Here is a 25,775-nt window from a genome sequence, read left to right as displayed (position 1 = left end):
ACAATCTATTTTATTACAGTTTTATTACAGTTACTTTATTTCATCCAGTAAAACTCAAGTCAGTGGACCTGCTGGAAGTGATAAAAACCTGTAACTGAAAATTATATCCATTTACATGTATAAAAGCAATAATCTGGGGTGTTTTCAGCCCTGGAAAGTTGCCTGGATACAAACACACTTGAGGAATTAATAGTTACATCAAAATAAGATCCTTTCTCAGCTGTATTTTTTATATTCAGTCTGTGTTTAAGAAGGTGATTTGTCACTTGGGAACCAGTAATAAAACTAAACAGACTGTGTACGTGTGTACATAGTGAAGCCTGTTCTCCTTGAATATATCAAATTTTTGTGGCCATAAAACTGTTTTAACTGTCAGTGAGAGGTCCCCAACCTGTCACTGACAGTTAAAACAGTTTTACAGTTTTAATGATGAAGTGGGAAGAAGAAGAGGAAGAATAGGAAGAAGCAGCAGTACTGGGATGTTAGTAAAAGAGGGAGGCATCTATGCAGCATACAAAAACAAGTTAGGGTGGGGAGGAAAGCAAACTGGAATAAGAAAGAAGAAATTATCACATGTCTGAGAATAGGTCATACAGGTCTTAATTACATTTAACTACCTAGCGCAATACAAATGTGTGCACGGTGCAAACAACCAGAACATACTCCACCGCCCCTCATACAGTATATACAGACAAATCATAGTTTTCAGTCACTGAGTAAGAAAAAAAATTGCATGACAGTTACATGACATTTTATTTATTTTTAAAATTACTATAAATTTTAAAAAGATTGATTTTTCGTTTTAATTTCACGCTTCCCCGCGCCAGTCCGGTCAGTAGCAGCAGAAGAAACACTTCAAAATAGGTAAACACGAAAGTGGAACATGTACACACTGTAACAATATAGAATCAGTCCAACATGTACTGGTTGATTGTAAGGCCTACGTGGAGGAGAGGAACAAATTGAACAACAGTGCAGAAAGCAAAAACACATTTCACTGTGGAGAACCTCCTCGGTAAAAAAGGAAAGATAACAATCATCAATTCAATCAATACATTTTTTTTCTCCTTTGGTTTTGTTTTACGAATCTACTGATCCAACAAAAACTTTGGTTTTCAAATGGACAAAAAAGAAAAATCTGTAATTAACAATTTAATTCTTTTGGCAAAAATTATGAATATTTATGTGCCTTAATTCCTGATTGAGCTTTTTTTCTTTTTGTTGTTTTATTAATTATACTTATTTTCATATACCACACACTTTTCTATTTCTTAAACGATTAATTATTCTGTATAAAGCCGCCTTTTTGAATTGTACAATAAAAATATTCTAAAACAAAAGATTAATCTCCTACCTCACACTCCAGTCCGGTAGGTGGCGGCATTGCACCTGTGAGTCGGTTGCCAGCCGCCGATCAAACGCGAAGAAGGACGCTGAATATAAAACGGTGTGTTTTCACTGCATCAACCGCGACTATGCTTGACAGGTAACGCATTTAAACGCTGCAGGTGCTCAGTTTTATCTAGTGTGCGCGTATGTTTTCTCCTGAGGTGAATGTCTCGGTTGAAAGCCTCTCCTCTGCGGCGCTGCACCTTTAAGCCTCATTAGTGAGACAATCTCAGATCCTCTGTGCGCCTCGTCGCTACCCCGCTACTCCTCCTGCACGAATCTCACCCTCTTAACTGCACCATGTAGCTTTACCCCAACTATTTTTCTACCAGGCTCGCCTAGCAAACTCGCGTATGGCTGATATAATTGCCGCCAGCGTCGGTTTGCCGTCGCCGTCCACTATGAACGCCACCTGCCGGGTCCTGGAGGACCCCAGCTCGGCCAGTGGCGCCGCCGCCGCCGCCGCGGCCGCCGCAGCTTCCTCCGCCTCCGCTCCTCCGTCCTCCCCGAGCAGCGAGGACTACTTGTTCGTGGAGACCAGGCACCCCAACACGGTGCTGCAGGGCCTCAACAGCCTGCGGCTCAACAACGCCTTCTGCGATGTGACTCTGTGCTGCGGGGGCCAAGAGTTCCCCTGCCACCGCATCGTGCTGGCTTCTTTCAGCTCCTACTTCCAGGTGAGCGCACCTTCGTCGCACAGACGGACTCCGTGTCTCCGGGTTCATGTGCTACAAAACATCCCCCCAAAAAAGGAGAGACAGGCAACTGGCCAAGTAGCTTCATCAGTTCTGGTTGGGAGTTTAAGTGGGAACATCTGTGGGTGTTACCCATCAGAAACCGTCACGACCTGAGTCTGACAGCTGCTTATCTTTGACGCGTTTAGATATGCACCGATCAGCCTTTAAACATGAAATAGATAAAGAAGTAAATGACATTGACCATCTCTGTGACAGTTCAGTGTTAAGCTGGGAAACCTTTGGGCCTGGCATTCGTGTGGATGTTGCTCTGTCCATTCTCTAATGAGTCAGAACTGTTTTGAAAGCACAATATTAGGAAGGTAGTCATAATGTTACGCTCGATCTGGATGATTGAGAACATTTCTGACCTCCGTCGTCCCTCTCCTCAGGTCATGTTTTCCACCGACCTCATAGAGTCCAAACAGGACCGCGTTGCCATCAACGGTGTCGAGCCTCAGATGATCGGCATGCTGGTGAGCTACGCCTACACGTCGGAGGTCTACATCTCCAAAGCCAACGTGCAGGTACAGAGTCGCCTCCCACATTAGCGTCCGTCCGTCTGTGTGAAAGCGCCCCGTTTGCCGAACGGCTGATTTCCTTTGGACCAGGCGCTGTTGGCCGCGGCCAACCTGCTGGACGTCATGGCCGTCCGCGAGGCCTGCTGCCGCTTCATGGAGCGTCACATGGACGAGATGAACTGCGTGGGGATTCACTGCTTCGCCGAGGCCCATTCTTGCAAGGTGCTGGAGAAACGCAGCATGGACTACATCCTCGAACACTTCAGCAGTGTTTGTCAGCAGGTGAGAGTCGATCAAACTTTGGATCGGCGCGAGAGGTTTATTCGCAAATTCACATATGAAAGTGAAGTCAACAATGCGAAACTGGATCAATTAATGCTTTTTTTTTGAGTAAATGAAAGTGTTTATTTATTATTTGTTATAATGAAGCTGCTTACAAAGCTGCCTCCTGGAAGACTGAACCTGGCAGCGTAGCCATCCTCCCTCACCCTCCATGGATACAGTGTGTGTTTAGAAAGCAATAAAATCTACAATCATTTACACTTGATGCTTTATTACTTTATGTATCCTTCTGTTTCCCCACTGCAGGACGAGTTCCTGTCTCTGTGTGTGGACAAAATGACAGAAATTATTGCCAGCGATCACCTCAACGTGCCCAAGGAGGAGATGGTGTTCGAAGCCGCCATGTTGTGGTTGAATAAATGTCCCTCTCGGAAGCAGAGCTTTGAAAAGGTTTATTACCCAACAAAACACATCTAACGATTTGTCTCATTCTTGTGATGTCTTGTTTGTCAGATGTCTCTCCTTTAATTTCTCCTTTCTCAAAGGTCCTTGAGCATATCCGCCTGGCTCTCATCAGCCCTTACTACCTCCATGACGTGATTGAGTCGTTGGATGTGGTGAAGGAGCATCAGGGATGCCAGAGGCTGATCTCTGAGGCCAAAGACTACCTGCTGCTGAAGGACCGCCGCGGAGAGCTCTACTGCGCCAGAGCAAGGCCTCGCAGGTCCACAGGTAAAAACAGCCACAACTATGGATAGAGGTTGCACCATTTGTTAATTTGGTGTCAATTTAGTGTTTTCTTTAGTGGTGTTTGGTTTTAATAACTTAACTGTATCAAAATGTCAGTCTTCACAAAATATAAGTGGACCATTAATTTTTAAGTTTACCTGTAGTATTGTCCTATATCGTTGAAGGTAATCAGGATTATTTTTCATAGACGTGCTAACCTAGAAATGGCTGACGTTTCAAGGACGTTTAAGAGCAACGCATAAACTGGAGTTCCTGTCCCAGTTTAGGGAGTCACGGCCTCAAGTGTCTTGATTACCGCTCGGACAACCGGTGCCTTCACCTTTCACACATTTTCGAGCTCTTCTTTCAGCCTCTTTGGTATTTCTCTACCCTCTCACGTTCCTTCTTCCTGTTCTTGCTGTCGTGTCCTGTGTCGACCACTTTGACCCTCATCTGCTGTTTGTCCACCACAACCCCAGATCGTCCCATTCCGTGGACTTTTCAGGACTTGCCTCAGTCATGCTCTGCTGGTATTTGAGTGTGGCCAATATCCTTATGGCCTCGTCATGGCTCCCATTTACCGGTGGAACTCCAAGGTGCTTGAAGTTCTCCTTATCTGCTCCGTTGCCAGCTGGCAGTACGATCCCCTCAGTCATGACAACTTTCACTCTGCTTGTTACATCCAACCGCAACTAAGTGGGATCCACTGTCGTTGCTCTAGATCCTGGTGGTGTGGGTTTGCGCATACAGCTTTATATCATCCATGTAGAGTAGGTGGCTAAGGGTTAAATCTGGTATTTAGGCCTATACAGAGACCGAGCATCTCCTCTTACAGTCTCAAGTGTCTGCTGTTTCTAGAGGTGTGGTGCTTCTCCTTTGGTGTTCCTACCCATTCCTTTCTTGGCCCCACTCATATGTTGAGTCATGTGCCTACTCATCTTGGCCGCTGCGATGCCTGACAGGAGCTTACATGTCGTGCAGAGGCAGCTTATCCGCCAGTAGTTGGAAGGGACCGCTCCCTTCTGGGGGTTCCTTCAATGTCAGGACTTCGGTCAGTCATTCAGGGTTGGTGCCACCTATAGATCACATGACATTTATTAAAGGAGTGTTGTCTTTTTTAGCTAGTTGACATTAGCTTTAGCGTTGGCTGATAGGTGCTGCTGTTCTGTCTGAGTCAATATTGCTTTTCCTCCCTCCATTTACATGATAAAAATGATTCAATGATAACAAATGTTACAAGTCTCAAAGAGCACAAGCATTTTCCAGCTTCCAGCTGCACACACTCTGTTAGCGGGGGAGGGGCAATGTATGGGCTGCACAGGTCCGCCTGTGGATGCGCTTGTCTGGGAATTTTCTTCTTCCTATGATGGATTAAAGCCACACTAGGTTCTACATTGACTTGCCCCAGGTGGTGTTTGACAAGGTTACAGGTGGTTAATATGTAAACCTAAGTGGATATATCTTCCAACGTAATGCAAATGTTTCACATATCGTCGTAGCTGCCATTTCTCTACATTCTTCACTCAAAAAAAAGGTTTAAAATATTAAAAAGTTAACTTCTATCCATCCAAATGCCAGCAGGTCACGGCTCATTCATCTCTTTGCATCTTCTTTCGTTGCCGTGGCGACAGGAACAGCTGAGGTGATAGTAACAGTCGGCGGGGAAGACGACAAGGTGGTGCTGCGCAGCGTTGAGAGCTTCGACCCAGTGATGAATCAGTGGAAGAATCTGGCTTGCCTGCCGTTCGCTGTGAGCAAACACGGGCTCGTCGTGTCAGGTGAGGTCAATTAAAGCTCCTTCGTAATTCGCTGGATACGATGGAAAGTAATAAAAAAACAAAAACAAAAAAAAAACGAGTAACCCTTAATTGCTGTGCACATGTCGTACCCCGTAGGTACGACTCTGTACTTGGCTGGGGGAGAGTTTCCTGACGGCTCAGCCAGCAGAGAGATGTGGCGCTATGACCCCTGCTTCGACTCCTGGATGGAGATCGCCCCCATGAATGTAGCTCGCTCTGAGTTGGGTAAGACGATTTCCGCGTGACTGGTCCTCCTTGTGTCATGTTGCCTATGGGGACGATCCTTTATGAAGACCTTGGAGATTATTTTCAGGGCCAAATGCACATGTGTTTGGAACCAAACCTGGTTCTCGGGTAGTTTCTGCCTCCTACTTCAGTATATAGAGTTCATAGTGTGAGTCCTGGTTTGACCTGAGTTATGTGTTTCTCTAGCATCCAAACCAACAGCTGACAAGTAGATTTTCTGCTGTTTAAGAGGCAGGATAAATGACGCTGTTAATTCATTTCCTTACTCCATCTGCTCCTCCCAGGCCTGGTGATGCTGGATGGCTTTGTGTATGCGGTGGGAGGGTGGGAGGGACACTGCCGTCTCGACTCGGTGGAGTGCTACAACCCCTACACCGACTCCTGGCAGTTCACCCCGTCTGTCAAGATGGCTGTGACGAGTCCTGCTGTGGTGGCTCTAGACGGTCTGCTCTACGTAACTGGTAGGAAATGCACTTTCTGTGTTGTAAAATACTCTCGTAAGAGCTGTCACCACTTGACTTATTCCGCAATCAGATTTTCTTTTCAGCAGTGGGTCCAGATGGGCCTGCTGTAAGTACAAAATGATGTTGCTTGTACCGCCCACTTAGACCAAACCAGATAACCCCACCCCGTAGTAACGACACTCCTTGATGGCAGCAGACATCCCCAGCCGGACGCAGACACACGCCCAAAAAAACATGAAGAACAGCACAAGGCGTTGACCTGGCCTCCAAATTCACTAGCTCCCAAACTGATCAAGTATCTGTGTGATGCGTCCGGTGTAGGCGGTGCGGTTCTGGAGGACGGTGACGGCACAGACCTCGCGCAAGTGTACAACCCTAAAACATCCGTCTGGACGGAGGTCGCTCCCATGCAGATCGCTCGCTCCGGTTCCGCTGCGTGTACGCTCAAAGGAAAGATCTACGTTATAGGTAACTGAATGAGGGGACACTCAGAACGATAACTTGTGCTCATCGCTCTGTTCAGTGGTTACCGTTGAATCCCTGTCGTCCTTCAGGTGGGTGGCACGCCTCGACGGAGAACACGGATAAGGTGGAGTGTTACAACCCCAAGACCAACCAGTGGACCATGTGCGCCCCCATGAAGGAACGGCGCTACCGGCCCGGCGTTGCTGTAGTGGATGGAAAAATCTACGTCTTGGGTGGAGAAGAGGGCTGGGACAGGTGAGGCGCCGTTCAGATCAGATCCCTTTTGACCATGAGTGATGCAAAATGAGGCAGGTAATTAAAAAAATCAAATAATAAACCAGAGAATCAATCGTCGTCATAGTCGTATGCTGCTTATTCAGTCTGGGAAGCAGCAGCTTCAGTAGGAATAAACTATGTCCTCTTTTTTTTTTTTCCCCTTAATGTCCAGATATCATGACACTATAGAGAGATACTGTGACGAAGCGGACACGTGGGAGATTGTCGGGGAGATGCCCACGAGTCGCAGCTGGCTCAGCTGCGTGTCCCTCCAGCTGAGGAAAGACATCCACGTGAGCAGCTGTCCCGCGACGCCGAACGACAGCTGAGCGACGACGTTGCGGGGGTAAGTCTCATGCAGCTATTCTTTGCGCCCTCCTCGGGGACAGTGCAATACGAAGCTCGGGAGCTTGCGGAGCGACTTGGGATGCGACGCGGCTCACCGGCGCCGAGCTGTTTCAGCTGTTACCGGTGACACTGAGTTGTTTTGGGCCGGCGGAGACGGATCGTCGGGAGCTCACGGGGAAGGGTCCACGTGAAGCGGCCATTCACGACCTCGTAAACTGGAATTTTTCAGCAAGGTCCCTCCTGTTGCCAACTAAGAGAACGTCGTTGACTCGCCTGATTTCAAGTTACTGTGATCTACGACTAAAGTCAACAGTCTTAACACACTCTCCATGATGTGAACGTGTTTAAGGTATTGTTTTAATGTGTGAGCCCCTCAATCTGAAGATTTTCCCAGGTCAACATCTCTTGTTTTTTTGTGGTGTATTTATTGGGTGTGACTAGGTACGTGACAGACTTTTTGAAAATGCTTTAGTTTTAACTAGAGATCCTCTAGGGGGCATATAAATGGGATTATTTTTCAAAAGATTACCTGTGAGAAGAAAAAAGTGAGCAGTGTATTTAAATCCAGAAAGGTCGTCTTTACTACGTGTAATATTCTGACTATATTTTTATAATGTAGTGTGCATCATGCATTTTAGTGAATTTAAGTGGAGTTGCGTTGTAATAAAGATGTTTAATTCCTTAGTGTGTGCTGTAATTTATTTTTCCCGCTTCATTTCTTATTTCGCCTGGACACACGATTGATCAGAAAAATGGGAATGACTTCCCTGACACTGAAAGTATTGTCTTAAAATACTTGACTGGACTGGAAAGTGAGTGAACGGAGGGAAGAAAACTGAAGGTGGCAGTAATGCAACATCGGGGACGCTAAATGGGTCATGTAAGGTCACCCTAGTCTCAGCCGTTGCCCTTTACAGTACGGGCTGACTGCTTTATTTTATTAACAGTAAAACTATCTACAGAGTTATTGTTTGGAGACCTGGAAAGCACAAATTTAACCGCAAACTGAACCAGACGCTCACTGAAGTGGACTGAAAGGACAAGGGCTCGATAGAAGCCCTTCTGAGTGATAAGTGCTTGCGACTGGATGACATAGGTGGTGTAAGCATTTACATCTGCTAACAAGCGCCGTCGGGACAAAAAGGTTTTGCTTCATTCATCGTCAAGTGGAGGGACTCAAAGGCCCGGGCCTGTAAGCTGGTTAATATGTTACTGTAGTTTAATCAGTAATGCAAATATTTATGAGATTATGTATTTTCTATGTTATATACTTTGTACATGCAAAACAAACTACTTGTCCCTGTCTGAAGTCGATTAAAGTATACGAACGGTTCAAGTGGCAAAAAAAATGCAAATTTTACAGTGTTAAAGTACCTCAAAAATGTAATTGCCCGAGTGGAATACTCCGGTTATTTCAGCAACATGTATTCAAGTTCTAGGCGAAATACTTAAAATATTACAGCGGACGTGTGGCCTAGCTGGTGGTCATGGCCTACGCCCATTCTAAAGATGTAGTTTTGCTGTCTGTTACTTGTAGTGTTGGAAAAAAGCTCTTTAAAAGCATTATAGTCCATAAATGTCACTAGCAGGACAGTTCAACTGAAGCTTCTTTCTAAATATGAAGGTAAATATGATGTTTTCTTTCTTATTCTGTATTCTGTAGCGTATTGAAGCTACACTCCATTACCACATGACTGACGGAAAGGGAACTCCTGTTAACCAGAATGCAACGTTAAAGCTAAGAGGATCGGTACAAATAGACGGAACAATCCCGAATGTACCACGTATGTCTGGGAGGGTTCTCAGTCATCCAGGTCATTGTATATCCCCCCCCAAAAAACACGAGAGCATTCACTGGTGAAGGAAAACAAGATCAGAGGTTTCATCCGCTTAGACGTAAGTATCTGGTCATGAACAGACTCTTATCACCGCCCTCAGACGTTCCTGCTTTAACCCCAACTCCCCACCCACCAGTTTTATAAAACTGAAGAATTTGGTCTCATTCTTTCTGTCAAGCATGACTGGTGCGTGAATATGAAGTGCTACATCGTATTGGCAAGACTTTGTATTATTTTTAGCTGTCACGCCTTTACATATAATTTGATCACTTCCACTGTGTTACTTTGCAATAGAAGCAGCTCTGTTCTCACAGTCACATTAGTGACCTGGACATTTCAGGAGAAAGCCATGCATTAATTTAGGGCGTTTGGTGGGTTTTCAAATCTGAATCTCAAAGTCATATAGTCATATTTGTAGTACATGCATCAAAACGCATTTCAGACATTTCAATCTGATGATTGGTTGAGTAAACCATGATATTCGTAGGTCAGGTTGGTTGATGAAAGTTCTAAATATACAGTATACAGAACTGCATCTACATATACCTGGAGTGCAGCAGGAAAAATTATGTAGTTTCAGTCTCGATACAGGCTGTGAGGTGTGTGTGTACGTATATTTTTTTTTTTCTTACAGAAAGGAAAAATGTCCCATTACATGTCAAATAACCTAAAACCTATATGCACATTTCAACAAATAACATGCAAATTTAGTCAATGTGCATGTTACTTGTTGAATGACGTGTACTGACTGAAGCCAGATTTATAGTTGTGCGTCACTCATACGCTGCAACTGCACGTCTCAACAGCGGTTAATGGCCTGGTTGTAACAAGTCCACGCAAGTTTCCTCTTGATGCATCCTCCAAAACAAGTGTGGGGCGTGAACACATCCGTGTATTTGGACCGTACTTGGTCGGATGGATCCTATGAATTGCTACAAGAACGCATACTGATGAACGTCCATCAAAATGGCTTGTCACTGACCCGGGGTTGAAGCAAGATAGTTAAAAAACTACGCCGTGTACCAATTTACAGATATAAATAGCATTCACGACATATGCTCTGCATATATTTGTTGCAGAAATATAACCATACTTAAGAAGAAGAAGAAATCTGATTGAAGGAACTGCAAAAAGGATAGCTTAAATATTTTCTTTAAATATCCATTTTTTTTTTATTATAATTCCACGTGTATGAATTTATTATTTCATTTCTTCCCTCTTTATATTTGTTCATTTATTTATTTGTGATATTTATAAGACTTTTCAACCTCTAAGAACTCCTTTCCCCCCCTCGGATTAAATCATGACATGGTTTTGACCCCACACAAACGGGCCGACTCAGGAGAGCGAGACCCCAGGTTTTTTTTCACAGTATCGCGAGAAGACAGCAAATCAGCCCCCCCCCCTTCCTTCCATGTATGTGTGTGTCTCTGCGTGGGGTGTCCGTCTGATGTCATTTGGCATAAGGGGAGGTTGTGCTAGCTAGCGGTGGGCTTTGAGGTGGGAAGCAAGCACAACAATATCGCCGCCGCCGTCTCACCGCCCGGACTGGGGTTCACTTCTGGGCTGGAGCAGGCAGCGTTCAAGCCCGTGCTGTCGTCTCTCTGGGGCCCGGAGAAGAGAAGAGGAGGAAAGAGGAGAGAGAGAGAGGGGAGAAGAGGAGACCAGTACCAGATACTAGCAGCGTCGAAGGAAGGAGAGGGGGCTCGTCTAGGCAGCAGCAGCAGCAGCAGGCGAGGGTGATGGGTTTCTCGTTGTCCTGGCGGGTAGCGCTTAAACCTTAACTAAACTCTCGCTTTTTGCGAACTTGAGAAGACTTGCATTTGCTCCGTCGGCGCCTCCCGCTGTATGACATTGTGTCCGAAATGGTAGCGCGGCTGCGGGCTCGGCCCTCGAGCTGCCTCTGGGCCGCGGCTCGGGACACCGAGCCCGAATCCGCGAGCTAGCTGTCCACCTAGCCGCCTGCTGGCCGCGGCTCTACCCGATGCTGCTGCTGCCGCCGCCGCTGCTGCTTAACGGACTCTCACGTCAACAAAACCGGTTCGGGGCCTTGGAGCTTGGGGCGACCTTATTGTTTGACCCGACTTGGGACTACACCGGGCATTTGAGATGTGACGCTTCTTCTGCGCCTCGCTTCTGAGCCCTTTTGTTGCCGCAGGCTCCGACTTCCTCGACTCCGAAGGGGGCACACAACGTTGCTGCAAAATGCCCAGCAGAACCACAACAACAAGCTCCCGCTGAAGGGGGCGAGGTTAGGCTGATCGCAACCCACCCTGTGTCCCTCAGCGACTGGGGTTAGCATTTGGACGAGGGAACCCCCCCCCCCCTTCCACCCCCCATCCCATCCCACCCCACCCCATATAATCCCCCCCCCCCACACACACACGCGCTGTTCGTCGCAGGACAATATGGATAAACTAACCATAATCTCAGGATGCCTGTTTCTGGCAGCAGACATCTTTGCAATAGCTAGCATTGCAAACCCAGACTGGATCAACACTGGTGAATCAGCAGGTAAACGCAGCGTTTGGTTTGTTTGGTGACTTCTTTCGTCATTTATTTATTTACTTACTTATTTTAACAGGACGTCTAGCCACTGTATCCACACTCAAAGGTTTGTCATGCGATGGTCTTTACAACAAAGACAGTGCACACAGGCTTTCATCTGCAGCGGTGTCTTTTGTCCTTCACAGCTGCATTGTTCGTGGATTATTGTCCCGTTTCTGATTGGGCCCCCCCAGGGAAGGGAAATACGAAGACCGGTCTAAGTTTCATAATTGACCCCCTCAGCTGTAGGCCTGCAGATCATTGTTTATCCCAATTGTAAATCAATTGATCTGCACGTTATCTTTAAAACGACTTGACTGCAACATGTCTCAACCAGCAGTAAATACTCTGAAATATGCAAAACTAATTCGTGTAAAACAAAAAGCAGCTAGAACCAGAAAAACCTTTGCTTTTTTTTCCACCTTGTCAAGTGAGCGTCTTGGTTTTTGAATCACTGGTTGGATGTAAACAAATAATTTGGGGATGTTACCGGGAGTTATGTGAAATTCCTGTTTTCAGATACTTAACTGAACAGAATAAACGTCAGGTTAATAAATACGTACCACCTCTTACCTCATAAACAACTCCAATTTCCTGGTGCATTTTCCTAAACCGTCAGTACAAGTGATGCTACAATCAATATAATATTGAATGGATTGAATCAGTGTCCACGGTTCTGTATGCACTTGTGAATTGCACTGATTTTACTTTTGCATACAGGTACTATATATGATTTATATTTCTTTCTCTGCTTTGGTCAGTTTTAGTTTTTTTTTTTTTCAATACAGAGACAAATCCTTGCCCTCTCTACGCATCTTTGGACCTCGTGGGCGACGGGAGAGTTGCCTCACAGTGACTGTTCACTGTACATCGAATTGGGAAACGAAGAGCGCAACGCTCTCGGCGCTCCGTCCCGCCTCTCGGGGGATAAGTCAGACAAATAGTGTCTCTTTTCCGCCTTGGCTGTCTGCGCTGAACCAAAAAAACGGTGACCAAAAATAACCAAGGTGCCTAATGAATGTGTTGTCGCGTCTCCAATAAGTGCACACTCAAAGACTAGTGGCCGCGCTCCAAGCAGTGGGCGGCTGAGCTGTGAGGGTGGGGTAGGTGCCCGTGGGGTAGGTGCCTTGCTCAGGGAGGGTGAATCTTGAGAGGAAAGACCCTCGCACACATTAGTGGACGATTGAGGCTCGATCTATCGGGGATGTTGATGTGGGTGACCTCCGTGGGACGAGGCTAATCAGTGAGCACGTTAGGGACCACAGCAGGCGCTGATTGTGGACGGAAGCACATGGCGTTTTGTCTCCTGTTTTATTTGTGTCATCAGGCTGGTGACGGACAGATGCCACTCTTTGTTCTCTGCTCCGCCACAGCTCAGTATCTGGGTCGGGGAGGGTTCACCCTCCACCGCTGCTCATCCGGACTTCCAGTATTAGCCCCACGGAATAAGTAATGTGCACAGACCTGGATGCAAATGAGATGTGGGCGTCCTTTACGTCGGCTTCCGGTCGTTTGTTTTGTACGGTTTAACGCGAGATCCTGGACATTTTGTCTCCGTTCTAAACTTGGCACTTTACAGCCACTGCAGTTAACTGCGTGACGGCCGCACGCCGAGATCCTCGGCCCTGTGCCCGCTCGCACCGAAAGCTGAACCTTTGCTATATTTAAACCGACGCGTTGTAGTGAGCGTGGGTGTTATTTGAGTGGCTGTTGTATAGCGACCGACTTGCTCCCGATTTCTCCTCACAGGTTGGGTCTTTGTCTTTGATGGTTTTATAAGCCGCTGTCGTGGTGTAAACATAGTAGAGCTCCTGCGAACGGTTAACGTTTTAAATTGGTTTATTAATAGATCATCTTTTTTTTTTTTTTAGATTTGATCTATTAACTATTTTGAGTCGTGATTTCATCCTTTGGTTAATATACACCGATCAGCCACAGCATTAAAACCACTCACAGGAGAAGTGAGTAACATTGATCGTCTTGTGACAATATTCTGCTGGGAGGCATGTACCACCCACCGGCACCAGATCAGGCACCCGAACCCCATAGTTAATGACGCTCCTTGATGGCAGCAGTCATCCTCAGCAGGATGCCTGACACAGGCGCACACACACAAAAAACTATTTGGGAACAACAACAACAACAAAAAAGAAAAACTAGATCCCAAACTGATCTAATATCTTTGGGATGATCCGCAAAGAGCCCTTCCCTTTGCCCCATAGGACCCAAAGACCTTCTAATATTGTATGAAAACTAACAATAAAGACAGTCTGGACGGTACTTCCATCAAGGAGTCTCATAGCTATGGAGTGGGGGTGTCTGGTCTGGTCTAGGTGGGTGGTACATGTCTAAGTAACATCCACACAAATGCCAAATGTTTCCTTGCAGAACGTTGAATTGTCACAAGACGGTTTAGATGTTATTTACGTCTCCCCTCTCAGTGGTCATAATGTTATGGCTGCAATCCTCGGATCCATGGAGCTCCAGGTCTGAACTGCAATGGGCTGCTTTAACCTTTTCCGCTCTATTCCTGGTTTTGTCTTCATCGCTGGTTTTTAAATTCTAATTCAACAACTCATCGACTGCCCTCAGCCTGTGTTCGTATCCAGGTTCATGGATTGACCTGTGGAGATGGACGATGTTTATCTCAGATTTTACACCAGTGTGTTTAAAAGGATCCACGGCAGAGTAAAACAGCTCAGTGTTCTTTGCCCTCATTAACATCACGAGGCAGCATCAGTCGGACAAACGGGACGACGAAGCGTAATGCTGGTGTCAGTTTGTGGCTGTTGTTTTTCTTCAGAGGTGTGTGTGTTTTTTGGCCTTCAGCACAACGGAGCGAATTCAGTCCGGCTTCCACTTTGGTGGACTGTCAGAAACGCCAGATTCAAGGTGGCTGTGAGAGTCACAAGTCTGCAAGGTCAACCAAGTTTTGAAGGAAACCCAAGTATCCGGTGTGATGCATCACTTTTTTAATGGGCACTGTCCTCTTGGTATGATCTTTATAGTGTCTATGATTTCTACTAGTTATAGTTTCTAAATGATTTTACACTTAAAGGCATTTAATTTATTTTTTACAAATATATTTTGTTACAAAATCGAGACATTTCCCCTCAGAGTCGAGGACGTCTGTTACCACTGAGTGCTACGTGTTCAAAATAACTTACACAATATTAAACAGGCTGCGTCAGCACAAAGTGGCGGCTCTAAGCTTTGTTTGTCCTCAAACCCTTTTTTTTTTTCACAAAGTCGGAACAAAACCCCTGACTAACCGTCTGAAGCGTTTAAGCGTGAAACCCCAAACAAACAGAAGATAAGGGAGCGATGAGCGATATTTGGCCAACTTGCAGCACACAATGACTAGTCACCAGGAGCCGCTCCTTTGGTCAGTGTGAATGTGAAACTACCTAAAATAGACGAAACGTTACACCGATGCCTCCCGTTTCAAAGCGCAAGGACGCACCGCGTTATTGACGCAACCTGAAAACCAAGCCCCGACGATATCTCCCACTTCCAGTTTTGCCGATATACTGAAAGACGAGGACAGAAACCGGAGACGCAGGACGCAGGAAGACACCACGCTGGGAAAATGTGTTTTTTCCCCTGCGTGCCACCGTGTGTTGAATGCAACGCTTGAAAACAGCACAGGGGAACCTGAAAGTTTCACCTGTTACACCTTATCTGCAGGTTGCGACTACAGCGAAATATCTGTTTCTTTCCCTGCGGCGGCGGCGGAGTCTTCAACTGCCGCTTACTTGACAAATTTCAGTTTTTAACGGCGGGTTATCACAAATAGAGCAGCTCCAACTCGATTTACAATCCGCAGAATGCGAACCTTAATTAGATTTATTTATTTTTACGGCACTTGTGTCTCATTTATCTCCACGTCTTCGGACCACTCCCTCAAAGTAAGCGGTAAAAGCCTCCAGCGTCAGCAGGAGAACCATGTCACCCATTAGATTGCCTACTCGCCACCCACCCCCACAGCTCAGGGGGCACTGTTTGACTCATCCCTCCAGAGCTCAGAAACATCAGCACCCCCAGCGCTCCACTAATGGCGGCATCATCATGCTGAAGATGAGCAGGCACCGAGCGTTCATTTCCTCTCGTTTGGACGGGGACCTGGTGAGAGGAGTGTTTTGATCAGTGTGAAGGCAGAGCCGGGGTGCGTGGTAACCGGGGCCACGGCGGGGGAAACTGTGCAAGAATGGTTTGAACTGATCGAGCAACGTTCGCATCATAATTGACACCTTTCTGTCCGGACGCCGTCTGGATTCGGCTGCTTCTGATGGGCTCTCGGGGCCGGAGTTCACTTTCTGTAGCTCTGCAGTGTGAATTCTTTTCAGAGATGGGTCAGTTTTTAGAAGTTATGAAAAACATTTTCACAAAAAAATCCTGTTGTCAGTGGTTTTGGAGAGTTGTGGTATTTCCTCAATATTTTACTTGGGAGTTGGAACGTGTTGTCTTGTTACGTGGCATTGACTGGACTACAGACTAACGGGGAGTTTTGAATAATTGTGAGCAGCATAAGTGGCTGTGTCATATTATATAGGTTGAATACACATGTAACAACACTTCTGTACGTTTTTCGTAGTATTTATCTCATAATGGTCTTTTGATTGATAGTAGTTACGCAGCCCTCACTGGTAATCCATCATCTTGTTTTTATAGTGCAATACCCTCTACTGATGCTGCATCCTCGATTGCAGCTGTGAAATGTGACTTGGGATCAAGAATCCAGAGGAGAACCGGTTCGGAAACCAGAAAGAATTTGGTGGAGACGGCCTTGCGGCGATCTCTCTCGCTCTCTGTTATTTCATACCACACATTCACGGTGGCATCGTGTCTTCCTTCCGTGCTGTGTGAAAGGAAGTGTAATGTAACGTTAGCTTTGTACATCGCGTACAAGTTGCTCAAGGTGCTTTGCACGCGTACACCCCTTTCCGACGTGTCTTCACCGTCCTGCCACAGGATGAAGTAAACTCCACTCTCACGGTGTCTCAACGAAATAGTTTAAGGAAATGGAGTTATTGACTTTCTGGTTGAGTTAGATGACCAGAAGACTGAGACTGTTTTAATATTTGCCTATTAAATATAAACCCTCACCCAGCTGCTGGTTAGCTTAGCACAAAGTTTGAAAAACTAGATTCACTCTTAATCATCCCTAAACCTTCCCAATGAACAAATGATGTTAAAATTAGTTGTAGATTATTTCCATCCTCCTAGATCGTTTGACGTGAAATGTCGCGTGTTAAAATGAAGAACATGTATCGCAAGCACATCGTTGTTTGATTGTGAGTAAGAGTTTAACCAGAACATGTGGTGTGTTCCTGCTTGTAGGGTTGTTTACCTGTGTCTGTGTACCATGGCGTGCCAACCTGCTGTACGGAAGGAATTCCTCAGAAAGCCCATGAAACAGGAGGAGGCCCGAGAATCCAGGGGAAAAAAATGGCCATAAACCAGTTCTATAAAATTAAACTATCCTGTTCCAGGCACAGACCTCTACTTTCTCTACCTCGCTCACCTTATTTTCTTTAGGCTTCTAAGATGTTTAAAGGGGTTGAATGAGAAGACGAAATGCCCGACTATAAGATGCTATTTTAATTCCCAAGAAAGATGGGAGGTTACAGAAGTTACAGAGAATAAAGTGTAGCTGCTCTACGTTGTTTACAGTGAACGTGGAGAGAAGGACTGAGAGAATATTGTGTCCGACGCTGTCCTATATTGGGTGTAGTAAAGTGCAAACTGAGGATGCTGGTATTTATACACCAGCCTCACAGTATCCGCTGTAAAGAGCATGAACAGTCCTTTGATGAGTGGGAGTGTTCACGGTCCCTATGGCCTGCGGGGAGAAGCTTTCTTTTAGCTTTAGTTCTGGCTGTTGTGACTTGAAGTGTTTGTGGTTGGGGTGCTGAATCTCCCTGACGGACGTACCAGGCTAAGATTGTGCCAGAGACAAAAGACTAGATGGTAGCGGTGAGGAAAGTGTTTGTCAGCACTGGAGAAAATGAACATTTCTTCAGCTGCTTCGCGTCCTGAAGTCGACCACCACCTCTTTTGTTTTGGTGACATTCATGTCCCTAGTAATAGTAGTAGCAGTAATTGTTCTACATCACAAACTGACTGACTTCTTGCTTCTTTATGGGGCAAGGAACCACATTTGGTTACTTCAGCACATTTCAAATTGCGTCTCTGTGAGGTTTATCCGCATATGGTTTTCATTTAGCCGATCAGAGAAGATCAAGGAAACATGCTTCATTAGGTACCATGAAGAGGTGTCCTAATGTTGTCTAATGCGATAACGTGTATCCCTAACCCAAACCCTAAGTGCCTGAATCATCCCTCATGTTCTAAAATACCTGTTAAGCCTCTTAAAGGTTAGGAACCATATATGGTAACTTCATTAATCTTCATTTTCTTCATGAAAGTAAAAAAGTCTAGGACGGAAATGTAGAAAAAAGTATTTCAATGAGTGCCCTATTAAGGGTTAAATCCTACTGCTACTGTGCCGTCTGTGAATTTCTCAGTGGTGTTGGAGCAGTGGCGGCCTGTGTCGAGGGAGTAAAGCAGGATACCCAGAACAGAGCCTTGGGGAATGCCAGTGTTGACATTGAGAGTTTTTAGGTTATGGTTCCATTTATAATTTGACATGGACAACAGACTTCCAAGGTGTTTCTTTTGAGCCGCGGCCATCGCGTGGTTAGGCTTGGCTGCGGTCGTGTCTGGTTGCTATTGTAGAAGCAGTGCTAGTCAAGGGTACAGGACGTCCTCTGGATATCCTGCACAGACCACAGAAATACTGGGAGCTACCGTGACCATCAGCTCCAACACAGATGAGCTGATGTGTTGCCTGTCTTACATCAAAGTGCTGTCATGTACTACTTATGTAATAAGAAATAAAATCATATCTGAATTTGTTAAAATAAATGAGTAAATACACTTGAGTGAATAATGGGAGAGCAATTTCCTATCTCTGCAGTCCATCTGTGATAGCTGTAGCGCTGGTGCAGGATGACTATTGGCATTCACCCTCTGGCAGAGGTTTGCTCGTGGCGCAGTTTCAGGCATTAATCCATTCTCTTCTTGTCTGATCAATGATGGATAGGTACAGCGCTTGGCACAAACATCAAGTCATGAAATTTTTCTGAAAGCACATCAAAACATGGCGGTTTTAGTCGAGTATCGAAGGCTTGAGTGTGTGTGTGTGTGTGTGTGTGTGTGAAAAGGAGAATGCAGCGTTCACGTCTGAAAGGGGAAGCCAATGCTTTCAACCTGCATTCTGTCTTTATGGCCAGCAGGGGGCAATTCAGGTTGCAGAGGAAATAGTCAGTACCCTGCACAATGTCAGTGCGGTCTCAAACCTCTGTGGAATACTTGTAATATAAAAAGCGATTTGGTTTAAAAATATCCCAATTATTTAACGTGTGATATTAAATCAGCTTTCATTCTCTGGTTGCAGGTGCCCTCACGGTCGGCCTAGTCCGGCAGTGTCAGACCATCCACGGCCGAGACCGGACTTGCATCCCCCCGCGGCTGCCCCCAGAGTGGGTCACCACCCTCTTCTTCATCATCATGGGCATCATCTCCCTCACGGTCACCTGTGGACTGCTGGTGGCGTCGCACTGGCGCAGAGAAGCCACCAAATACGCCCGCTGGATCGCCTTCACTGGCAGTGAGTAAACAAGACAATGCCTTTCAAACTCTATGTAGTCCTCCTCCTCCTCCTCCTCCTCCTCCTCCTTCGTTCTAAATACATTTCACTTTGTGCTCCTGTGATTAGTGTAATACATTTCTGCACGAGCTGTACACATCTATCGTATAGTCTGTTTTTTTGTTTTTTTTAACGAGTCCAGTGATTATAAGCAGGCTTCACCTCTGGGGCGACAATCATCATGTGTTTTTTTTTAATGTCCTGGTGTGCAAATGTTTCATTCAATCAAATCAATCCCCCCCAACAGAGCTGAGCAAAAATACCATAATATAACCACCCAAAAATACCGTTACTGGTTTTTAGCACATCCGGACCGAAACTACAATGAGTTAAACCGTTTTGTCTGTTTCTCTCTGTATTACGTCAATCATGACATAACCTCTAGAAAATCACGTAAACCGCATTAGTGCACGAATGCAAATGGTATCTGTGAGGCAGGAAATAATAAAAAGGGAAGGGGTTTGAATGTACGCTGTGCTCATTTACTTGCAGCGATGAGATCAGAAACGGAGAGTGACCTGCGGATCTGTGTGGGTTTGCGTTGTTATTTATTTTATTTATTTTTCACAACTCCTCTTGTCCCTTAAGCTGATTTATTGAGCAATGCAGCTCATCTGCATGGTGGGTGGCTTTTGACCCACTTTATTTCCCCAGCGTTTAGTCTCCATCTTTGCCTGGAACTACCCAGCTCTGTACACGGTTTCCGTGGAGCAGCCAGCCCTGTGGCCCTGTAGCCGGCTGGTTTTATAAGACGGTGTGGGAGGGTTTGGGTCGTACCAGCGCTACGAGACGCGCTGTGTTGTTGTTTGAAAGCTGGATGCGTCTCTCCTGACCCTAGGAGGAAAAGTAGCAACCACTCAAGTTCCTTTATTTTTTCTTTCAGGCCAAATGTAGATTAGTTGATTTTGTAACTCTTCCTACTCACTTGTAAATCCCAAAAAATCAAAAAGCCCCTCCACAAACTGTCGCCTCGGGGATGAAGCGCAGATCCGTGTCACAAACCAAATGGGAAGCCACTGAGTCAATGTTTAACAATCACAACCAAAGGAAAGAAAGGAGGTTTCCATGGAAACTGCAAGCGATTGTCACCCTTAGCCGATTGTTAATCTTCCGCTGGCTGAAGCAGACAAGAGGGACGGTGTATAATTAGTTCAGATTTATTTATTTTTAGTTTTAACATTTATGACGATTCTCACCGAGGAGATGAATAAGGAAAACACTGGTGGCCACTTTAGGGAGTGACGTCCTGCCTAGGCCTCTACCATCTCCGACCCACTCTGAACGATGTAGCGAAGGCAAAAAAGCGTCTTAGCTCCTGGCCTTGTAGGGGAAACGGGAAGAGGAGAATGAAGAAGGCGAGTGAATTCTGCGGCGAGGAGACGGGCACGGTTCGTTCAGGGCTGCCAGGTGATGGATGTCGAGAGGAGGTGGGCCGTGTGTAGTGGCCACTTGGCTCCAGGCCATCAGCTCTACAATGGGCAGCTTTGTATGATTGACAGAGGCCTTTCTCCTCGTCTCGGTGCACATCAGCGACGACCTCCCGAGATACACAGGTCACCCGTGGGTGGGGAGTGGGAGTAGCGGAGTAGTAATAAATACAATACTGACAATACATGAGCAAAAGTAGCTGCAGAACACGCGGTCATTCATAAAATAAAAAATAAGAGTCATCCCCTCTATCTCCAAACTCGGCTCATAAATATCCTTTGCATGCAGTTACATAGCCACAGCATTAGCATGCACAGCTTCCCCCACAGCCTTTTTCTTTATGCAGCAGATTCTTTTTCAGGATTCAGCTAAACTTGCAAACGGAGCCAATATATGTGTGTTTTGAGAAAGCTCAAGGCCTGATGCTGCTTTTTCTCCCTCCATTTACGTGATAAAAATGACACAACGATGACAAATGTCACAACTCTCAATTAAACCAACAACATAAACATTTATTGTGGTCGATTGACAACCTGCACTGTTAGTTTGCCAAAGAGAAAAAAACATAGAACGTAGCAAACTCGTTCTTGACAACAACAGTAAACGTTAGCACTGTTGCTAATGCTGTAATGTGTTGGTGCTGAGTGATAAAGTAAATAGAGCTTTGTTTGGTAAACATTTTAAAACAAAAAACAAACAAACAAACAAAAAAGGTGTGTTACGAGTACAAGCATTTTACAGCTTCCAGCTGCATTACCCTGCAGGGGCAATATATGGGCTGCACGGGTCCACGGCATCTACAGCAACAAAGTGTGGTTGCACCGGTCTGTAAGTCTTGCAGGGTGGGGGGAATAAATACGTTTCGGCGATACCGATACCAGTTGATATATACCGATATATCGGTTCGGTCGATATATCGGTATATATCGATATATCGACCGAACCGATATATCGGTCATCTCTAGTGATCACTAATTTGCAACTTAACCTCTTAGAGAAATGTTAAACTCTTAGTCAGCCGTAGGCGGAATAAAAAGCTTGTTTGTGCTTAATGGATGAATCCACAGTTTAACAGCTGCAGTTAAAAGACAAACAGTGAGTTTTCAGTGTTATTAAGAGGAAAAACGATGTGGAACCATTTATTTAATATTCATTACTGAGCGTACTATACATATTAATGTCTATATTTCTTGCTTCTACTGGTGTGCGGCTAACATTTTCTCTGTGGCTCCTCCCCTCCTCCAGTGATCCTGTTCTGCATGGCAGCGCTCATCTTCCCAATAGGCTTCTATATCAACGAGGTGGGAGGCCAGCCGTACAAGCTACCCAACAACACGGTGGTGGGCTCCTCATACGTGCTGTTCGTCCTCTCCATCTTCTTCACCATAGTGGGACTGCTGTTCGCAGGCAAGGTCTGCCTCCCAGGTTGAGGCCTCCTCCGTGCTTGTCTCGGCACTGACACAAGAAGTCGTGAGTTGTTGTTTTTTTTGACGGGATTTTTACGAGAACACACGGTGACGGGAAATCGAAAAACGACTGCTCGGAAGCCTGAAACGGGGAAGTCACTGCTTATGTGTCAAGGGGACCGCAGCACCATGGAGTACCTAACTACTAAAAGCTGAAAACAAATAACTGAACATAACACTAAAAAGGGGACACGGGCGCAGAAGGGGGGGTGGGGGGGTGGTGGGTGGAGGAGCCTGATAGAGGATAGCCAAGGCTGCCGCAGCACCCTGCCACTTTTGATTTAAAAGTCTCTGTCTGTTGTTCTGTTGGAAACCGGTGCTTAATGCGCCGCCGTCATGGCAACCGCTGCCACAATGCTGGTGCACATTTCTTGAGGACCACTACAGCCACTCCTCGGCTCGATTCCGCCTGCAGAACCTCCCCCGGCACAGATCTGCGCTGTCACGTCCGCTCCCGTCGCTATTTTTGGCTTCTCTTAGCTTCTCTCAGCTCATTTTTCGTTACACAATTTGTGTTCTTTTTTTTTTCTTTTTTTTCCCCCTTCCATTCCTGATGCAGAAGATTGAAAAGGTTGAGTGTTCGCTGAGACTCACTGGACTGGACCCCGCGCGGGAGGAGGGTCCTGCATTTGACTTTAGAGCAGCTGTGATCTCAGCTGGTCTGCGCCCACACACGGGCTGCCGTACACGGGAGGAAGGTGCGGGTGTGCTTCCCCTCAGCCTCCGGGGCGGTAGGACAGGTCGAGCGGCGTAAAGGAGAATGCCACTCAGTGTAAGACCTTGCATAAAACAGCGACGAAGTATTACAGCTATTCTGCTTGGCCGCATCCATCACGCCGAGTCAGGTCTTTTGCCAATAACTAGAAGACTGTGAATTATAGAGAATCATCTTCTGAACGTAAACACGCCCTTTGTAGTTGTAAGTTTAATTGTGTTAGGCGTAGCCACGTGCACAGTGGCCTTTTTTCTTTTTTTTTTAAAATTAGTTTCAAAGCGTCCCCGTGGCGTCACATGGGCCCACATTTAGTTACACATGGTGTTAAAAACACACGTGAATACTTAAAAAACGGTGGTATTCTCCTTTAATGTTGGACAGGAAATAAGCGAGCCAGGAGTATGTTGTTGTTTTTGTTTGTTCGTTTGTTGTTGGGTTTTTTTTTTTGTTTTGTTTTTGTTTTTTTGCAACATTTGAAGGACACTGGAACTGCAGGTCAGGTCCGTGCGCGGGGCTGTGCCTCAGTGTGTGCTGCTTGTGAGGTCTGTGAATGCAACACACACACAAACACACATTTACACTTGCGCGACCGCCGCAGTATTCACTGGCTATAAATAGACCTCCAACCATTATTTTTTATTGTGCAACTCGCATGCCTGCCACCATCAGGGTAATGACTGAGGTATAATATAACATAAATTAAAAAAACACACAATATTAGCAGATATAATCAACTTCTGCATCAAAATGTTTAAATCTGGGGTTTAAAATATTGAAAAAAATTGTGATATTTAATATATTTAGGGAATGTCAACAGGAATATTCTAGCCTATATAGCCGAGGGCTTCAGTGTTTGTCAGGTCACAGACCCCAAACTGATAGAGGGATTAAGTATTTACCTACTATATGTGCTCTATATGAAACTCGACCTAGTGCTATTTCTAAATTTACATGATTATTCTAATTTTGCATTTAGTATCAAGCTAATTAAGCTAATCAAACATGTGCAGCAGTAGGGTGGCTGTGCAACCTGACAAACATATGTACAAACATGGGATTTCATCTGGGACTGAATAGGCTTTCTTTAAATTTGTGGAGAAAATATATAAAAAAATGTCTAATCAACCAAATGTTTTGCGACCACCCTGCAGTACCGCCGCGGGCCCCCTAGGGGTCGCAAATTCCCTGTTGAAGACCTATGCTATATGGGATTATATTTGAACAGATGGGCGACATTAAAGAAAATGAAGCAGATTTACTTCATTAGAAACGTGACGCTTCCCAGACAAGTTTCGACAAGTCAACAGGAGCCTCTGCCGACTGGTTTCAAAGCTGATTTAACAGGTGGAACTTAAAATGTGGGTCAGGCACGTCGAAGCGTATTTTTAGATTTGAGTCATGACTCAACGCCTCAATTCCACGAAAGCAGCACCTCATTGAAAATGTCATTATTCAGAACAGGATGCGAAATTAGATCATAATTAGATGAGTCCAAATAAAACCTGAAACGGAGGCAGCGCTGCCACAGTGAAGCCGGGAACCAGCGAGCGCTTGGGATTTCTGCGGATTTATTTGCTTCCAAAATTGTCGCAGCTCTTTTTCGTATTCACAAACACGCACATACAATAAAATAAACAAACGCATAAGCTACAGACACTCAGATATCCCTCGAAGTGTGTGCATGTGTGTGTGTTGAACTAAACTGCCCGGTCGCAAAGTCTTAGTTTGGTTTTGTATTTCTGTTTCCCGCTCAGCTTTTCTTACTCTGACGATGTATACTGCTAAACTATCCACCCTGCAGTGCCCTGTCTCGTTGGTTTAGTATTGTGCCATGACCTGTTTTTGTTAAATAATGTACAGACACGAAAAAGACATGATTTCTGTATTAGGAAGCACTGTGCATTCAACAGTATAGGTAACAGACATAGAAGCACTACAAATGTATAAAAAGAGAACTTCTTACCTCATTGTTTTTTGTTTCTGCTATTATTTTCTAATGGTGGCAACATGTGTGCCCTCTAATTTGTCTCTTGCCTTGATCAGATGTCTACACATAAAAGCCTATGATCATAGGGAATTATTTATCACTGAATAAAAAGAGAAAAATGCGTGTGTGTGCGTGTGTGAGACTCTAACATGTATTGTGCTTATTAAATCAGCTGCAAAGAATGAATCAGAGCAGGATTAAACATGAGGATGCTAAGAAAATAGAGTAGATAACCAGGATGCAGCAGTGAAGGGTGCACGTAGGTTAAATAGTGATTAATTTACACCTGAAGATCACATCTGACCTACTTTATCAGTGGCTTTGAAATCTATTTTTTAAAATAACATGAACTTGTCATTAACTTGCCGTTCCTGGTGCTTAGACCCCGGTGCAGTGCATCATGGGAAGCAGCCTACGAATGAAACTGGTAAACAGGTGCACAGCATCCTTCACGTTCCGTTTCATCTTTCTCTGTCATAGCACTTGTTGATTTGTTACACAAAATGAACCATTTCTTATAAAACATATCTTAAATACATCGATTCAGTTCATTTGTGAACTGTGGACCTGACATTCGGTTTCAACTTTGTTGTGAAGTAACTAAAAAAAAAAACGATAAAACACTTTGTTCTACAGAGTGTTTAAAAATATTTTTTTTTACTATGAGGTTACACCAATACCAGACTAAACCTGGAGAGCAACATGTCAGAAATGACAACAACAACAACAACAAAAACACATGTGACCAGCTCGGGGCTCATATTGTGTCCAAATTGTTGTACTCTGGCGCCCCCTGGTGTCTGAAAGAGTGTTGATGTTTTCTATGCAAT

General features: G+C 45.3%; 2 protein-coding genes across 4 annotated transcripts; both read left to right on the top strand.

The window, feature by feature from the left end:
* Positions 1-3: 3 nt before the first annotated feature.
* Positions 4-7,937, top strand: si:ch211-256e16.3 (kelch-like protein 20). 3 transcript variants are annotated; one of them, XM_047572458.1, is made up of 12 exons: positions 4-1,486; positions 1,722-2,066; positions 2,516-2,650; positions 2,735-2,926; positions 3,233-3,376; positions 3,472-3,658; positions 5,287-5,433; positions 5,551-5,679; positions 5,985-6,161; positions 6,486-6,632; positions 6,719-6,884; positions 7,078-7,937. In XM_047572458.1, exons 2-12 carry the CDS (start codon positions 1,743-1,745, stop codon positions 7,232-7,234), a joined length of 1,905 nt encoding a protein of 634 aa, XP_047428414.1. In that variant the 5' UTR covers positions 4-1,486; positions 1,722-1,742; the 3' UTR covers positions 7,235-7,937. The 3 variants fall into 3 exon arrangements, 2 of the variants coding, with proteins under 2 accessions (XP_047428414.1, XP_047428413.1); XR_007111041.1 differs by having other exon boundaries at positions 4-2,066; positions 6,719-6,941; positions 7,078-7,229; XM_047572457.1 differs by having other exon boundaries at positions 4-2,066.
* Positions 7,938-10,508: 2,571 nt separating this feature from the next.
* On the top strand, positions 10,509-25,066 carry mosmoa (modulator of smoothened a). The gene is made up of 3 exons (XM_047572403.1): positions 10,509-11,605; positions 19,098-19,310; positions 22,023-25,066. Exons 1-3 carry the CDS (start codon positions 11,500-11,502, stop codon positions 22,205-22,207), a joined length of 504 nt encoding a protein of 167 aa, XP_047428359.1. The 5' UTR covers positions 10,509-11,499; the 3' UTR covers positions 22,208-25,066.
* Positions 25,067-25,775: the final 709 nt, after the last annotated feature.

This window comes from Mugil cephalus, chromosome 20, assembly GCF_022458985.1.
Source record: "Mugil cephalus isolate CIBA_MC_2020 chromosome 20, CIBA_Mcephalus_1.1, whole genome shotgun sequence".
NCBI classification, from domain to species: domain Eukaryota; kingdom Metazoa; phylum Chordata; class Actinopteri; order Mugiliformes; family Mugilidae; genus Mugil; species Mugil cephalus.
The sequence above is the reverse complement of the archived record's forward strand: the minus strand, read 5'-3'. Positions and strand labels throughout refer to the sequence as shown.

Excerpts from the sequence above, each read along its gene's own strand:
- si:ch211-256e16.3 (XM_047572458.1), top strand. The coding sequence starts at position 1,743 with ATGGCTGATATAATTGCCGCCAGCGTCGGTTTGCCGTCGCCGTCCACT. Across the intron at positions 2,651-2,734 it reads TCTCCAAAGCCAACGTGCAG|GCGCTGTTGGCCGCGGCCAA; the intron begins GTACAGAGTCGC and ends CCTTTGGACCAG. Across the intron at positions 6,162-6,485 it reads CGGTCTGCTCTACGTAACTG|GCGGTGCGGTTCTGGAGGAC; the intron begins GTAGGAAATGCA and ends CGTCCGGTGTAG.
- mosmoa (XM_047572403.1), top strand. The coding sequence starts at position 11,500 with ATGGATAAACTAACCATAATCTCAGGATGCCTGTTTCTGGCAGCAGAC. Across the intron at positions 11,606-19,097 it reads CAACACTGGTGAATCAGCAG|GTGCCCTCACGGTCGGCCTA; the intron begins GTAAACGCAGCG and ends CTCTGGTTGCAG. Across the intron at positions 19,311-22,022 it reads CTGGATCGCCTTCACTGGCA|TGATCCTGTTCTGCATGGCA; the intron begins GTGAGTAAACAA and ends CCCCTCCTCCAG.